Source organism: Mustela erminea, chromosome 6 (genome assembly GCF_009829155.1).
Source record: "Mustela erminea isolate mMusErm1 chromosome 6, mMusErm1.Pri, whole genome shotgun sequence".
In the NCBI taxonomy this organism is placed as follows: Eukaryota; Metazoa; Chordata; class Mammalia; order Carnivora; family Mustelidae; genus Mustela; species Mustela erminea.
Genome location: NC_045619.1, coordinates 119,856,092 through 119,874,554, shown reverse-complemented (window position 1 = coordinate 119,874,554; position 18,463 = coordinate 119,856,092). Strand labels below are relative to the sequence as shown.

Genomic DNA, 18,463 nt, shown 5'->3' with positions numbered 1-18,463 from the left:
TCTGTTCCATCTTTGACCTTTGGGTTCTTTTCTTTTTAGGGAAACAACGATGTATACCTTTCCCAGTATTAAACATACACACAAACTCACATGCATGATAAACAATTCCCAGGCTTGCTTTTCTGACAAATAAATCAATGTTAGTAGATCTTTAAAATGTCAAACTTCTCATTCAGCGTGAGACCTGTCACTGTCCATGTGTTTCTTTGACAGCACCCCAGGCCTTACTGATTGGCATGGTTCCCATGTGTCAGAAGAATGAAATGTACAAGACACCTATTCAGACCTATCCTGTCCCTGTAATTATTGCAGGGTTTTTTTTTTTTTTTTTCCTTTCCTTTTCGTTTCTTTTTCCGCCTGGCTTCTTCGGAGATTTACTACTCTCTCAGGCTTCTGGCCTCCCAGGGAGGTCAAAGAGCTTCAAGTTAGTTTGCTTTCCCTCCACTCTTTCAATACCAGGGTACCACCAAACCTTGTTTCAAGACCTCTTGGAGAATGTGACCTCTCAATCACTACTCACAGGGATATCCAAAGGGTCAGCCCAGCATAGCTTACTAATTCTAGAAAGGTGACTTTTCATTATTATCATACCTTTTAAAAATGTTCTTACAGACGCCATGGCATGAGGAACTGGTTTTGATATCTGACAGTCCTGGGTTCATATTATACCATTTCTTTGCTCTATAAATATGGATATTATTGCATTTCTCCAAACCTAAATGTACTCATCTGTGGGGTGGAAAGGATGCCATTAAGAATATAAGCTTACTGTGTAAGTTAAGAACAAGTATGTATTAGGAAAGAAGAACAGTACATGTACCCAATTGTGTGGCGGTAAGTAGAACTCTACTCTATTGACTCTATTTTGAATAAAAGGATAAATAATACGCTGGAAATATTGCAACACAAGGAAGTACAAAAAGGGATACCCTGGTGATGTGTTGCCCTATACAAGTCAAAGCATTTTATATCATATAGCGACTTCCGCCCAGTAAGTTGGTATGGGGGCCAGCCACATGTCTAAGACAATATTACTACCTTCTACCTATTTAGGCATTCTTCTTCTATCTAAGACTGCCCTGCAGTATGACGAATTTCCAGATTTCAACATGCCAGTGTCAGCAAGCTGCAGAGTTGAGGTTATCCCTTAGTCTCAATGTCAGCAACAGCTCTGAATGTGCCATACGACCATGTGTATGTTTCATATGAATTACTCTTTGAAATTTACTACAGGGAACATCACTGTTATTAACATTGTAACCTAACCAGAGTCCCAGACTCCATGTCCAACACAACACAAATGGACTTTTGGACTGAGGAAAAAAAAAAAAAAGTATTTTCTACCATCTACTAGTAAGTCCTTATCTGGGAAAGGACTATCTAGTTAGGAAATGATCCAGATGAGATGATTTGCCAGGTAGTCCAATAACTTATTGATTTCTTACTATTTTTACAGGGATCAGCAAAGATAAAGACATAAAATTCAAATCAATCTACCAAGGGAGGTCTGATGTGAGAGACATGAGAAAATCCAGCTTTTCCGTGGGCTTAGAGTTTTCCTGTGGACAGACTCCCAAATCTGCCCCGCCAGACTGACCACTGCCGGAAATTTATGCTTCCAGAGCCTCTGGGGCTGCCAGACTCATCTCAGACTCAACAAGGCCAGCATTTGACTCACGGCAGCCTCCCAACCTCTCCTTGCCCATGTCTACTGTTTGTATTCTTCTCTGGATACCTTCTAACTGGATACCTTCACAATCACCTTGGACGCCCCTTCACTTTCATACTGCCATGAATCCCCTGACCTTCTCCCTTCTCATTGATGTGGTGGCTTTCGCTCTCCTACTTTCTGTGAATCAGGTCGAGGTCTTCGTCAGCCAGTGCATCTGGGGGATAGCTTCTTGGCTTTCCCTTGCTTCTAACAACCGCTCCCTGCACCTCCCCCTACCCACCTCCTTGCCAGCAAATGTTTTCAATCCCTGTGGGTGCCTCATGCCTCTGTTCTAGAACTGGCTCTCTCAGCCTCAATAAATGTTCTTGTTACTAAGATCCTCTGTCTCGGGAGATCCATCCCTATTTCCTGACACTCCCTGACCCACTCTTTTATTCTAGCCTTTATACAATCCTTGCCTCTCAGCCTGGTGTCAGTGATCCTTTCTCTCAATGTTTCCGCCCATAATGCCTAAATCCAAGCCTCCCACTCCAATTCCAGCCCAAGTCTACATCTGCCACAACTTGCCTTAAAATACTTCGGAAATTGCTTACCTTTCCTGTTTCTACACTCTTTTGCTCTTTAGCTCCAACCCCCGCCCCCACCCCAAGGCTAACTCTTCCTTAATTGCTTGTTCACGCATTAGCCTTGTTTCCCCGGAAAAGCATGGGATGTGAGGATCTATACCATTCTTCTTCATCCTACTCATTCTTCAGTCCCTCCCCCAAGCAGAGGACCCAGAAAGAGATCATTAGTACCCATGAAATGGAACTGACGTTTGGACTTCTGTAGGGGAGCTGAGGGTAAATCTTTAATTCGAACATTTCTAACTTTGTTTCTCTTCATCACAATTACACGGAGCCATGGAAGATTTGGGACCAAGGAATTCACATGCCCTCCTCCTGCTCCCCCGCCCCCGGAGCCTTTGAGAAAGACCTACAGAAAGGTTTTGTTTACCCGTTACCCCTGCTGGGGGGTCGGGTGGGGGTGGAAGAGAGTATTGTTGGATTTAAGCGCTCAGCCACAGGCGAACGCGCGCGTGGACCCTGAGGGGTCATCAGGCTGCAGAGGTGATGCTAGGAGCCCGGCTTTTTCTTGCCTCGTGGTGGGGTGCGCTTTCGCATTCTTCCGTTTAGGAGAAACTAGAGCGGACTCTCGTCCCATGCGGGGGGCACAGCTCCCCAAAACAATGGCCTGAAGTGGGATGTGCGGGATTCAGATCGTCGATGAGGTGCGACTGCAATGGATAGCCAGGCGGCCGAAGCAGGCTCCTGGCGCCGGCCTCCAGCAGGGGCTCGGGCGGCAGGGAGTCTCCGGGGCTCCCGCCCGCAGCCCGCGGATTCGCCGCTAGGAGGCGCCGTGAGCGCGCCGGGTCCCCTCCCGCTGCCAGAGGAGGGCTGGCATCCCCTCCGCCAGCCCCTGAGCGGGCCGCCGAGCAGGCGAGCAGCAGAACGCAGCGGACGCGCGGCGGAGCGCCGGGGGCTGTCACCGCGGACGTGCCGCGCGCCCCGACCCAGGACGCGGGCATCTGGGGACCGCCACCCGCCGCCCCCGCGAAGGAGCCGGGCCGGCGTCTCGGGCTCCTGCTCCCCGTTGAGCACCCGCCGGGGCGGAGGGCGATGTCTGCCGGGGCCCGCCGCGGTCCCCGGGGCAGCCTGGCGCCTCCGCTCGCGCCCCTCTGGTGCTTCTCCGCCGCGCTGGGCGTGCTGTGGACCCCCGCCTCGCAGGCGTTCAACTTGGACGTGGACAAGCTCACGGTGTACAGCGGCCCCGAGGGCAGCTACTTCGGCTACGCGGTGGACTTCCATATACCTGCCGCTCGCACGTAAGTCGCCCAGCGCAGGGAGGTCGCGCGCGGGAACGAATCCGGACACAGGTTGGGTCCCTGCCCGTCTGCCGGGGGACGCGCGCCCGTCCCCGCAGCCCGGTGGAAGGAGATTCCTGGGATTCCATCCCGCTGCGCACTTGGGGTCCCGTCAGGCTCCCCCCGCCTCTTGTCCCCCTTCCATGCTAGATGTGCCTTGTGAACTTTGAAGTAGAGACGTGCCACTTGCATAGAAAACGCAAGCCCTGGGGACCTCCCAGGACCCGAGCAAAGACTCGAGCATCATACAAAGGGGAAAACGGGACCGGGACCGAACAAGCGAATTTAAACAACGGACCACAACACGGTCTGTTTTTGCATAGCCTGTAACAATTAAGTGTCTGGGCGCAAGTGCTGTCGGCTACAAGCAGCTGGGCTCTGTCCTTTGCTATTTTTTTTCCCCTCTTCACTCATCTCACTGTATACATAGCTCCACCTAGAGAAGAATTAGGACTATCTGCACCCTCTTAAAACCAGGTTTCAGACGCCCGTAGGTTTGCAACAGGAAATCAAGTTTGACAGTCGGTCTCCAGCATAAATATGTTTCTGTCCCCGACCCCAACCCTAGTCTCAGGGAGCACGCCCGCTACGGACTGCTTCGCGTCCCACTTTTATGATTCCCAAGGAGTGATTTTCTCTAACCTTTCGCAGAGCGAGTGTCTTGGTGGGGGCGCCCAAAGCCAACACCACCCAGCCAGACATCGTGGAAGGGGGAGCCGTCTATTACTGTCCTTGGCCCGCCGAGGGGTCTGCGCAGTGCAGGCAGATATCGTTTGACAACACCAGTAAGTGATATTTGTCATTCTCAACGGTGTGTCCTGGTTTCAAAGAACCAGAGGCATCCGGGACTTAACTCCCCACTTTGGTTGTACTCATTTGGCCTGTCTGATGAGTCTTGTGTTGTGGGCTGTTCAGGTCCCTAGAGAAATCAGCTTAGTGAGTGAAGGCAAGGAAAATGTCCGGTGAACCCCAGAGAGGGAACCTTGGTGCTTTGACCTTGAATATTTGGATGTGTCCTAGTAACTTCTGTTTCCTTACTGTCCCAAGATGAGCATTTTCAGTGGATGCTTTGAAGAAATACATATGTTCTACCTTAACCGTGATTATGGAGAGAGTTTGGTTGCTTCCCAAGGACAAATCCAGGAAAAGACAGATCCTTAACATTTCCAGTGCCCAAATTCTGGAGGCAAGACTCAGCTGCTATAGACCCCAGACATCTCTCCATGTTGCTGTTTAATTCTTTACAGAAAGAAAGAATTTTCTTTCAAAATATTGGATATTGGATGCAAACTAGTACAGGCAGAGTGTGGATGGATTACATCCATTTCCAAAATCCCTAGACAGATGTTTCTTATTTAATTAAAGGGAAAATACATTTTAACCAATTCAGGCTGGTTAGGTTTCCTCTGGTGTTTTCTCTTTGGGTCCTGAGAAAATAATTTTACCGTAATGCTTTCAAAAACATTAACACTGAATGTTTTAATTTGTACCTCTAAAACTTTATGAATTCCAAAGGTATACATTATCAGAAACCAAATATCTCTTTTCGTAAGAATGTGTACTCAAATAATGTTCTTTGATGATCAGTTAAAATACCTTTTGTACCACACAAGTATTTTTATGACATCATTCTTCATCATTATTACATTAGTGTGCACTTAGAATGTATGTAGAAAATCCACTTTCACAGCATTTTTATGAAATTGGAAGGATGGTATTTACCTGTTACTTTATCCAATTTGCAACTTTCTATTTTAAAAAATTAAATAATTTTGATTCTATCAATACGGAAGCCATTTCAAAGAAAAAAAAATCCTATGCAAGGCTTACCTTGAGTTATGCCCAAATTAAGAAAATACTTCATGAAAACATTCTCAAATTATATTTTTCACATGTATCTATATATAGTCACAATGACTCATTTCCCATTTTATTAAGTAACTCAGTTATTCTGTCCCAATTTTTATAAGCTTTTACTTTTAAATGTATTAGAAATTAGAAAAATTAAGCCACTTGATGTTAATTTGTAAAAGATATCTTTTAACTCGTTGTTTAATTAGGATTTTAAATGCTTCTGATTACTGACCTACGTCTAGTTTGAGAATAAATTTTCTAAGTCAGGATAAAGCTTATAATTAATGGCTTTTAAAATAACCCATATCAAAACCATTTGTGTTTTTATTTATTTATTTATTTATTATTTTTTAAAGATTTTATTTATTTATTTGACAGAGAGAAATCACAAGTAGATGGAGAGGCAGGCAGAGAGAGAGAGAGAGAGGGAAGCAGGCTCCCTGCTGAGCAGAGAGCCTGATGTGGGACTCCATCCCAGGATCCTGAGATCATGACCTGAGCCGAAGGCAGCGGCTTAACCCACTGAGCCACCCAGGCGCACCCCATTTGTGTTTTTAAAAGTCTCTAAAACCCAGGCCTGGATAAATAAAGACATAAGTCAATGGTATTATTTGAATTTAAGTTAAGGGAAGTTAAGTATTTATATTTTAAGAGATATTCTTGTATTTCTACCAAGAAGCAAACTGTATCATGGACATGAGTTTTATAACCTGCTAGAACATTCCTATAACATACCAAATCAGAATCTGGTTAGTATATTTTTCCTTTGATAAAAGAAGAACCGATGTCTGCACAGATAGGTTACATCTGAATACCTTTCTAAGTACTAATCCCAGTAGATGTCATGGTTCAACAGATGAAAACCAGAGAATACAGACATCAATATGAGTTTTTAAAAACTGAACACTCCCAACCAAAAAAATGTCCAATGTTAAATTACAATAGGTAGATTTTCCAAAAGTTCCTTCTAGAGCAACTTTTTGGGGATCTAAATTCACTTTCCATGGAGAAATAATGCTGCAAGATTTTGCTTTGGTTTGGTTTCCAGAACAGCCCACAGGAATGCAGTTAACCCTTATTGTAACTGAATTATATATGTAGTGAAACAGTAGGGGACAAACCTACACAGTTTTAACAATTAAATAAATAGAAAAATAATAAGAATATCGAGAAAAGGTCAGTGTTAGTTAGAGAAAGAACCAGGGGTGAATGGCGTCCCTTCTGTGCAAGTTCTGAGGAAGACATCTGGGTATCTCTAAGTGTTCTAGAGATTAATGCTGCTGGTTCTACACTCTATCTTATTTGGCTTCTAAATGAATGGAGGTTTTTGTTTGTTTGTTTTTTGTTTTTATGGTAGATAGATGCCCTCATCCTATTATACTTAGCAACCATAACTGTAGTGATTTGAGGATTCATAAGTGGAACAAAATAAGGGGAAGAAACGGGGAGGGAGATAGATGTTCCTGAAATAATTGAGCAAAAATGAAGATAAAAAAGAAGCAAGGCAGAGGAAGTCACACGTTTGTGAGACATGAATGGTCCCCGGTGGAATGAACAAGACAGTGAGCTGTGTGAATGCTTGGGGGAGTCTCACTGAGAAGAATCTTTGAGGAAAGAAAGTTTCCCCTGTTAGCCATCAGGGGGTACTGTGGGCCCAGGAACCTTGGTTGCTGTTGGGAATGGCCTGGGAATGGAGGGCAAAAGGAATCTGAGGACCTCGGGGCTCCATGTTGGCTACTGAGTGGGAGCTAGCTCTCAACACATCATTTCTACCTATTTCTTTATCCAGGCGCTCCAGATAATAGAACTGCCAGGGGTTGCCATTTACTGCGAAGCTGGGGGAGAGAGGAGGGGCAGTGGGAGTCAGTATAGCTCTTCGCAGTTTAAGTCCCTGTTCTTGGGTACAGGATGATCTTGGAACCAAAGATGAAAGGCAGAAACACAGGTGCTGCTGACTCGGGGTCTGGCAGTCAATGTCATCACATTTACTGATCACCTACTATGTAACAGCCTCTTATACACCTTATTTCTAATCCATAAAACGCATTTTATGAATAAGGAAACTGACATCAAAGGTGTTCAAAAAGAGCTGTCCCCAAGACCGCAGTAAGCAGTAGATGCCGGGTTGCAAAAAAGGTCTGCCTGCCTGCGACAGAGCCTGCCTCTTTGCCCCGCCTTCCTTCCGGGAGTGGGAGAGGACGGGTCCTAATAGGGTGCAAATTCAGGGTCAGAGTCTATGGAGGTGACGCACTGCTTGCCCTGCCTTCATACCTCCTTCCCCTCAGCCCCCAATTACCTTTACAAAGTCCAATTAAAATGATCTTCCAGGGAAGATCAAGAAGGGAAAAGCAGTTGGGGTTGAAGGTTGTGGAGAGCAGAGGTCTTAGAAGGAGGCTTTGTCTTGATGGGAAGGATGGGTTGTCTATGTCCTTGGTTTGTTGCAGCTTCTCACAGCGTGCTGTGGCCCCTCAGAGTCCCAGGTCAACAGCCTCCTGTCTTAATCTCTGCCGCTTGGCAGCCATGTATGGTTTTCCCTAAAGAGGAAGAAAATTTCTCTGCCTGACAAAATGTAGTGGCTTTGAGTGCTAACACCCACATCTGATGTTCACATAAGAGAGCACGCTGACTCAGGCACAAATATGTATTACATTTCAAATATTCCTCTAAACATATAGTTGTAACTTCCCCATCTTTTCTCTGTCTGGCTTTCCTATTACATGTGAATTCAAGTAAATTTGACCTTTTAATGACTCTGTTTCAACTTGTTCAGGCCCCTGGGGCATCTACAATTTAGTGTTCACGGTGGTAGCCTAACAAACTCTCCCAACCTAGGCATTGAAGGAGACTGGCCTATAATTTAGTCTGCGGATCTGGTTGTGATCTTGAACTTCAGTTGTAAGGTCAACTGCCTTTCTTTCTTTTTAAAACTTCCATTTAGTTCGATTTTTTTCATTTAAGTGATCATTTATTTTATTTTGACCTTATCATGTAAGCTGGATTTTAAAAATGACTTCTCAGTGTAAATGAAAAACCGGGACACCAGGAGTAGCCCAGCACTTCAAATGCATGAACACTATTAAAATCTGTGGTCCTTTCAAGTAGGGAGGAAGGAAACCTTAGGGAAGCATATGGCAGTGGGGGAGGTGCAAAGAGTAGATAATTTTCCTGCTCTGTACAAAATCAAGTGGTTGCAAAAAAAAAAAACCCACTTCCCTCATCTCCCTTCTGTCTTTCTCTCTTACTTCACTAGAATAAAATTCCCCCTTCACCAAATTGATCTCTTTCACTTTTGCCTCGGGAACTGTCTAAACTGTGCCCCGTGTCTTAAACAATTTAAAATATCACATCTGCCACATTCATGCCTTTCCTTTCTAAATCTGCTCCAAGGCTCATTTCATCTTTTTCCTACATTTCCCAAACCCGTGCGTGGAGTAAGTAAAACTGTGAGATTACAGCCCTTTTGCTAACGGAGGGAGGGATGAGACAGAATGAATAGAGCCTCATCTTTGGAATGATGAAGGGCAAATTGCAACAATAGTAGCACAGGCATAGTGTGCAGATATCTGATTATTTTAAATACACAAATGGAACATTTTGAGGAGACAGATAATGGCATGTGCTAATTAATGACGATAATCATAATAACACTAAAAGTAATGGTGAGGCAAGACAGCTGGGAACCACTGGCAATTAGGGACCCACATTAAGAATGAACAGGAAGAGGTGGGCGGGGCCATTGAGATTTGGAAGTCATCTGAGAAAAAGTACTAAAATTTGCCTGGCCTTAATTTAGCATCTCTGTGTTTAAAACAACAACAATAAAACAAAACCCGAAAATGGAAGACAGTTTGGTTAGGATATTTCAAAGCTCTGAAATGGTAAGATTTTTCTTAGAGTTGTGTTTTAGCTTGGGGACCGGAAGGAAGCCTTTGTGTTGGGGGTCTGTTTTATTTTGTGTTAAGTGAGCCCACAATAAGAAGCAGCTTAAAGCATCTGGTGCCGTGACTGGTACAGAGGTTGCTTTTTGATAATATTGGGTGTGCCCTTTTTCTCATGTGAGGGTTAGGAAACATATTGGTCGCATAAGTCTGGCTTTTTCCAACTTCCTCAGAAAGAAATCAGGTTTTGTTCAGGAACAAAGAGAAGAAAAAATGTAGGTCAGAGCTATCAAGTAAATGACAGAGGAAATAACCCAAATGTGACAGAACTCATGGACAGCAGAAATCTAGGCTTTGGGAAGTTCAGCTGAAAGTGGAAAAAGGGGCGGGGGAGACAGCCCCGATAGAACCAGCTCTATGAAGAATTCATAATGCAAAATTAGTATCAGGGCTGCTAATCAGAAAAATATATAGATACATATATATGCATTGCTGACCCCACTGAATCATGGAAGCTGGATGGTTCGCTTGTTCTGGGAGCAACTCATGACAGCTACCATGCCTGACACGCTGCCCAGACAGATGCCATCAACGTCCCTAAGCTTTTCCCAAATGGCTTACACTTCCACGCAACAGAATATAACCAAGTCCTGATACGAGAAGGGAGGAGGCAGTGGTCCCTACAGTGCATAGTGGCCAAGGAAGCAATTAGAAAAAAGAAGTCCTTGAAACTCTAACTAGAAATGGGAAACAGACCTGCTCCACAGCAAGTTGAGTAGTATGAGCATTAGGCGCCTGTTGCCTAATCTGAAAAATTCTTTCAAGAAACTAGAGGTCTGTGCGATGGAACAGGCTTCCAGGGCCTTGGTAAGAAGAGCCCATGCAGCACTCTGGGAGAAAGGTAGGAAATTGTAAAATTTTTCTGAAAGCGGAAAAAAGCACTTGGGTATAGAAGGTGACTGGTTTAGATGTGTGCGTTCGAACTTCACCTGTTGTGTCCAAAGAGCCCCATATCCGTGCATGGTGTTGACAAAGAGTGAAGCCAGCTCCCTCTAGTCAGCTTCTGGCTCCATTTCTCATGTGTCTTGGTTGTCATTCCCTGTGACTTGCCCAGATGTCTCCAGCTTGCCACACCGCTTACACAACTTACGTCTTCAGCAAGATATGTCGAAGTCCTGGGTATCTCTCAAATGTGTGTTACGTATACACACATGTCCCTGCTCTCCCTGGACCTATGTCCTCAACCATCCAGAACATCTTCTCTCCCAGCCATGATTTTCTGATACTTCTGGCTTCTTTCTTCCTGCCATTCCCAATGGGAGATACGTTTTAGATGTTAATTCTGAAGTTGTTGCCAATCCTTTTTTAGAAGAAAGGAGGCATAAACAGTAAAAAAGTGATGTTTCCAAATATCCTCAATGTGGGTAGTCAAGCAAATTATGGCCTAATCACTATGAGAAAATGGTTTTGTTTAATGTTAAGGGAAAAACATAAAATTCAAAACTTTATCTAGATCTGTTGAAGAGCACAGGAAGGGGTATGTGATGAGAGGCTGTCTTTGGGACGTGTGATTAAAATTGGATTTTTCTTCTTCTTTTTTTAAAAATGCATTTCTTAGCCTCATTTTCAAAACCATGATCAGGTATTTATTTATGATCAGGAAAAATAGTGGTAAAAATTAACACGCAAATATTTCTAAATGAAGTTATCGAGTTCACTGAAGGGTTGTGAAAATTTGGTATGGATGGTAGAGTAGTTAAAAAATTCAGTTTTTGTATGGTTACATGTTTCCAAATATTGAAGACCAAGCTTTTTTCCAGTAACAATTACATGTGTAAAAATAAGAAGATGCAGAATTATTGCCTGTGTCCATTTTTGATTGTCCCTGAATCAATAGGAATATAGACTTGATGGTCTGCCATGACAGTTTCGAGAGCCTTTTACAAGAAGAGGCTGCTCATGCGGGCAAACCACTGTACAGATCCTATCAATTCAAATGCTAATTTCATCTTGGAACACCCTCACAGACATCTCCAGAAATAACATTCAGTCAAATATCTTGAGCCAGTCAAGCTGACACATAAAATTAACCATCACACACCAGTGTATCACTTGCTCACGTTGAATGTTTGATGAGTTGGTAAGGAATTGCTTGTTCAAGTCACCCAAGGATGCAGATCCATTGAGTTTCCTTACTGATGTGTGCTTTCAAGAGCACTCAACTGTAAAGGCGGGTAGAAAACTGTACATTGTCTGTGAAAGCTTCTGCCTAGATTTGACATATACAACTTCTCCTCGCATTTGGTAGGCCAAAGCAGGCCATGCCAACTTATTTCACACTTTTTTTTTTTAACCCACACCTAATAAAATTGTATCTATAACCTTTAAAAGAACACTAGATAGGAAATGCAATAAAAGCAATTGTCTTTGGAAAAAATGTGATTAAAACAGGTTTTTCTTTTATCCCTATTGGACATATTTTGTAGGTCATATTTTGGGGACACTGAAATGGTTCTTTGGGACTATAGTCCCACCCTCACACTTACGGTAGAGAGCAGATACATGGCAAGGAGATGAAGGTGTTTCTGTCAGCAGATACAAAAATATGAGAAAAACTTTATAACAAAAATCAGTCCTTAACCTGACCCATCTGGACTCCATTCTCTACCACAAATATTGTCTGGGAAGATTGAATACCCTTCATCCTTTCAATCAGGCTCCTTGGGGGACATGCTATTCAATCATAATGTCTTTATCTCCTCAAAGCACCTGTTAGTAAATGTTTTTTTAATTTATTTTTTATTTTTTCTTCAGCATAAAAGTATTCATTATTTTTGCACCACACCCAGTGCTCCATGCAATCTGTGCCCTCTATAATACCCACCACCTGGTACCCTGACCTCCCACCCCCCACCCCTTCAAAACCCTCAGATTGTTTTTCAGAGTCCATAGTCTCTCATGGTTCACCTCCCCTCCCAATTTCCCCCAACTCCCTTCTCCTCTCTATCTCCCCATGTCCTCCATGCTATTTGTTATGCTCCACAAATAAGTGAAACCATATGATAATTGACTCTCTCTGCTTGACTTATTTCACTCAGCATAATCTCTTCCAGTCCCGTCCATGTTGCTACAAAAGTTGGGTATTTGTCCTTTCTGATGGAGGCATAATACTCCATAGTGTATATGGACCACATCTTCCTTATCTATTCGTCCGTTGAAGGGCATCTTGGTTCTTTCCACAGTTTGGCGACCGTGGCCATTGCTGCTATAAACATTGGGGTACAGATGGCCCTTCTTTTCACTACATCTGTATCTTTGGGGTAAATACCCAGTAGTGCAATTGCAGGGTCATAGGGAAGTTCTATTTTTAATTTCTTGAGGAATCTCCACACTGTTCTCCAAAGAGGCTGCACCAACTTGCATTCCCACCAACAGTGGAAGAGGGTTCCCCTTTCTCCTCATCCCCTCCAACACATGTTGTTTCCTGTCTTGCTAAGTGTAGCCATTCTAACTGGTGTAAGGTGATATCTCAATGTGGTTTTAATTTGAATCTCCCTGATGGCTGGTGATGATGAACATTTTTTCACGTGTCTGATAGCCATTTGTATGTCTTCATTGGAGAAGTGTCTGTTCATATCTTCTGCCCATTTTTTGATATGATTGTCTGTTTTGTGTGTATTGAGTTTCAGGAGTTCTTTATAGATCCTGGATATCAACCTTTTGTCTGTACTGTCATTTGCAAATATCTTCTCCCATTCCGTGGGTTGCCTCTTTGTTTTGTTGACTGTTTCCTTTGCTGTGAAGATGCTTTTGATTTTGAAGAAGTCCCAAAAGTTCATTTTCGCTTTTGTTTCTTTGCCTTTGGAGACAAATCTTGAAAGAAGTTGCTGTGGCTGATATTGAAGAGATTACTGCCTATGTTCTCCTCTAGGATTCTGATGGATTCCTGTCTCACATTGAGGTCTTTTATCCATTTTGAGTTTATCTTTGTGTACGGTATAAGAGAATGGTCGAGTTTCATTCTTCTACATATAGCTGCCCAGTTTTCCCAGCACCATTTATTGAAGAGACTGTCTTTTTTCCACTGTATATTTTTTCCTGTCTTGTCGAAGATTATTTGACCATAGAGTTGAAGGCCCATATCTGGGCTCTCTACTCTGTTCCACTGGTCTATGTGTCACCTGTTAGTAAATTTTAACCCACCTTACTTATGAAAACATTATCTAAAGACAGCAACCGAGTTGAAAGTAAAGCTTCATGTTGGCAAACAATAAAATCAAATTTCAGTGACCAGATTAGTGTTAGTAACTTTCTACAAGCAGATTCTATTCTAAACAGTTCTAAACAGAGTTCAAGGCCTTACGTATTCTTGTGGGGTTTACAGGGCATAGCCAGTGGCAAATTAAGAAAAAGGAAGATAAGAGCAAGGGAAAATGAGTGGTGTGTGTCTGCACCCATGTATTTATTTTAGATTTGGGTGGCTGTTGTGTTCCTGGTGCTGCTGTAACAAATTATCACACACTTAGTGACTTTAAACAACACAAACTGATTAGCTTACAGTTTTGGAGGCCAAATTGAAACTAGGTCTGGTTGAACTAAAATCAAGGTGTTGGCAGAGTTGTATTTCTGCTGGAGGCTCTAAGAGAAGAAACTATTCTCTTGATTTTTCCAGTTTCCAAGGTTGCCCACATTCCTTGGTTCATGGCCCTCCCACATTTTCCAAAACCAGCAATGTCAGGCTGAGTCATTCTCCCCCTGGCGTGTCTCTTGCCCTCCTTTCCTGCCTCCATCTTTCACTCTAAAGGATCCTTGTTATGAGTGCCTGGGGAGCTCTGTTGGTTAAGCATCTGCCTTCAGCTCAGGTCATGATCCCAGTGTCCTGGGATAGAGTCCTACACAGGGTTCCCTGCTCAGCAGGGAGTCTGCTTCTCCCTCTGCACTCCTCCCCTACTCAAGCACGCTCTTTTTTTTTTTTTTTTTAAATTTTTTTAATTTTTTATTTTTTATAAACATATATTTTTATCCCCAGGGGTACAGGTCTGTGAATCGCCAGGTTTACACACTTCACAGCACTCACCAAAGCACATACCCTCCCCAATGTCCATAACCCCACCCCCCTTCTCCCAACCCACCTCCCCCCAGCAACCCTCAGTTTATTTTGTGAGATTAAGAGTCACTTATGGTGACTCTCTCTCTCTTAAAGATAAATAAAATATTAAAAAGAAAGAAAGAAAGAAAGAAAGAAAGAATCTTTGTTATGAAAATGGTCCCACCTGGATAACCTCTGTATCTTAAGGTCAGCTAGTAAGAAACCTTAATTCCCCTTCACCACGCCACCTATAATATTCACAGGTTTGGGGGTGATTAATGTAAACATTTGGGGGGCTATTATTTTGCTTATCACAGGTGGTTATAGTTTTATTGAGGAGGTGGAATATTTGAGCAAGGACCTAAATTAAGTGAAGGAAGGAATGAAGCAATATTGAAGGATGGGTAGTGGTCCAGCTTGTAGTGAAGTCATTGTTGAAATCTAGAGATGAGTGTGTCCTTGGGAGATGGAGGCTACTGGACTAGATTGAAGTAAGTCAGGGAAAGAGTGACAGAAAATGAGGCCAGAGAGCCAAGTATATAGGCAGGTACCTTAAAGGCCAGGGTCAATGTTTTAGATTTTATTCGTGGAGTGATGGGCAACCACTGGTGGTTTTGAGTAGACAAGTAAGATAATTTGAATTTGATTTTTCCAAGGCTTAGTTTAACAGACTATAGACAAGCAAGGAGACTAGACTCTTCTCATTGTCCACTGAGAGAGAAGTATGGTTAGGCTTGGGTGATAGCAGTTAGGGTTGAAATATGGTAGGATCTGGGGTTCATTTGAAAATGCAAGTGGTAGAATTGCATTATGGAACAGATGAAAGGTGTGGAAGAATTTTGACCCAAGTAGTGGAGGAATGGGACAGAGATTGGGAACAACAGGGAAGGAGCAAGTCTTAGAAAAATATACTAGGAGTCAAATCCAGACATGTGAAATTTGAGCTGCTTATTAGAGATCCAGACAAAGTCACTTGAGAAGGTAGATCAGTAAAGTTGGAGCTCAAGCCAGAGGCTTGGATACTGACATTTGGAAGTCATGAGTGTGTGGAAGATATTCAGGACCACACCTTGGGGAGTGAGTATGGTGAGAGAAGGGGGAAGCAAAGCAGAGCCAAGAGAAGAGAATGAGCTGGGCCTGACATTTGGGGAAATGTTGAAGAATGGAGGAGGATGTGTAAGAAGCACTGAGAAGGAGGGCCATTGAGGTAGAAGTCATGAACCCACTGAGGCAAGTCTTGTGAAAGGAGGACGGAAATGGGCAGGTTTGCTTGGCCACGGGAAAGTACTGCTGACAAACAGAAATGGTTGCAGTGGAGTTTTCAAGAGAGAAAATGAGAGGACGGATGGGGACAGCAAGGACCAAGAACTCTTACTATACATGGGATCAGAGGAACGTAGTCATGGAGAACCTATTTCAGCGTGTTTGCAGCCCATTAGGCTCATCCCATTGAGAGGAAAGCAATGGTGACGGAAAAAGAAGGGGACCTACAGGAACAAAGTCCTGAGAAGATGGGAAAGGGGGTGTGCAACTCTTACACAAATGGAGGGGCTCAGGGACAGCTCTTCCCCAGGGACAGGACACGGCACAGTGAGGGCACCAGTGAGAGAGGTTGGTGGGTCAGGAGACAGGAGGAGGAAGATGGCCTTTTCTCATGTCTTGCATTTTCTCCATGAAATAAGAAGCAAGGTTACCAGCTGAGTGCAAGAAGGTGGTAGGAGAGGGTTGGGAGATTGAGAAAGTGTGAACTGAGCAGTGACGTCACGGGATTGATGAGCAGGCTGTGCGCAGGGACGGGGCACATTCATAATCTGAGTTTATCTTTGGAAGGAGTAAATTTTTGCCTCTGCCCACCTTATGGCTTGAGTCTACTCATTTGGAATAGGATTTAAGATCTCCCAGAGAACAGTTCCATCCTGAGTGTTAATCTTCCATGAGGATACGCTGCAGACACAGAACATTTGAATTCTGAAATGCTTATTTTATGTGCCATTGGGAATGGTGATGCCTTTTTTTTTTTTTTAAACCAGAGAAATGAACCGTTTTGTTAAATGAACGGTTGGGATCCTTTTTACTACATCTTCCGGCAACAGCGCTGAGATCCCGAGGAGAATGCAAGCATATGAGGGGAGTTAGTGTAAATACATTTGCAAGCATTATTGGGAGGCAAGTTTATACAGCCTTCATCCTGAAACCCAATCATATCCTGTATTGAAAAGCATTGCTTTGAGGTCATATTGAAGAGATTTATGTCATTTAATCTGCTTCCTGAGATTCCCATGCTGAGAGGTTTTCATTACTTCTTGAAGCAAATAAATTGTTGGGCACTAAACAGAAGCCTGCTGTGTTCCTGCCCATGTGAAGGTGACACAGAAGCTATGTTGAGACTTGTCTGTCCCCCAGCTTTAACTATGGCCAAGACTTTGGAGGCCAGGTAATTATTCCAAGTGGGAGAAAGTCTAGAGCTGAGAGAAAGTCTGAGGAATTCAAAGAGCTCAAAGGAAATCACGGTGCTTGGGAACGAAGGGATGACACTAGCGAGGTTAGGGTAGCGTGACAACTCTGACTTCCGGACAGAGAATGAATCTGTAAGTGGCAAACCTGGGGGAGGGGACACCAGTCAGGAGGCTGTTGCAGAACCTGTGGCTAAAGAAATGGTGGTCCCAGCTAGGGAAATGGCAACAGGTATGGAAAGAAACGGATGGATTTGAGAGGGCTTTGGAAGGAAGAATCAGCAGGAACAGACTAGTGAATGGAATTTGGGAGCGCAGCATTACTGATTGCCAAGGATGCCTGTGAACAAGACGGACATAGTCTCTGACCTTGTGATAATGCAAGTCCAGTGGACGAGAGCATCAGTGCCTGGCTGCGGTAGACCGGGACAAGTGCTGTAAAAGCAGAGTGTGAAGAAGGCTTTAGGTGTGCAGAGGGAGGGCTCCTGTCACTGCCTGGAGGGTGACTTGTGTGTTTTCAGGGACAGCTGTTCAGAGAGGGTATCATTAAAGGTCAGAGCTGAAGAGGGATGTGTGTGTGTATGTTTGTGTGCAAGGGTGTGCGTATGTGAGATGTGTGTCCATCCCAGCCGTGGGTGAGCTGAAAGAGAAAACTGTTCTAGTCAGCACAGAAGAGTGGAGTGTGTTGGAGCAGATGAGGTCAAAGGTGATGTCTCTGTACAATTCAGCCGTACACGCTCTGCCTTTTAGACTTCCATGTCATGCTAGGGGTGTTTTTGTTTTGTTTTATTTTTAATCTGAAATACCAGAGGTGGCTTACCATTTCCCCTTAGGGAGATGAGTCTCTCATTTATTAACATTTGTTTCCCTAACTGCATCAGATAAATTAGCAGAACATTCATCCAAAAAATCACATCGAACCAACAAAAGCCCATATGTATTTCTAGAACACACCTTACGTACGACCTGAGTTAACTGGCATATGAAAAGCATCTCAAATGATATTATATGAGGTAGAAAACTCATCTGCATTATTATTAAACAAATGTCTGAAGAACACTGGCTAGACACTATTGGTTGTTGAAAAGTCAAGTTGGAAATATGATCTTTATTCTTGGTAAGACAATATAGATGTGGAAATAACTGTACCAGAAAATTTATATTCTCATCCAGATCAGGGAAACTATATGACATTATTTATAGAAACAAACATTTAAATAGCGATAGGAAAATAATAATTTTAAATAAAACCTTCATGATTTCCAGAAAAGAAATGTTTTAGACTAGAGGAATGAGCTAAAAGCCCCTTCAACTCTGAGTGGTTGGTTAGGCTTGCCAAACTTAATATCTCCTATGTCCAGGGATTAGGATTCCAAAGACCTTACACTTAGTGCCTTATATAAATCTTCATACAAGTTTCATTACATTATATTGTTTGACTTTTTTTTTTAAATTTTTTATTTTTTATAAACATATGTTTTTATCCCCAGGGGTACAGGTCTGTGAATCACCAGGTTTACACACTTCACAGCACTCACCAAAGCACATACCCTCCCCAGTGTCCATAATCCCACCCCCTTCTCCCAAACCTCCTCCCCCCAGCAACCCTCAGTT

General features: G+C 43.3%; 1 protein-coding gene across 1 annotated transcript in view; it reads left to right on the top strand.

Moving 5' to 3' along the window:
• The first annotated feature begins 3,243 nt into the window (after window positions 1–3,243).
• Window positions 3,244–18,463, top strand: part of ITGA8 (integrin subunit alpha 8) — a 173,171-nt gene continuing 157,951 nt past the window's right edge. Inside the window, exons 1-2 of the mRNA XM_032349497.1 lie at window positions 3,244–3,536; window positions 4,227–4,360. Coding sequence (XP_032205388.1) covers window positions 3,331–3,536; window positions 4,227–4,360 — 340 coding nt within the window. The 5' untranslated portion in view covers window positions 3,244–3,330. The remainder of the gene's footprint in view (window positions 3,537–4,226; window positions 4,361–18,463) is intronic.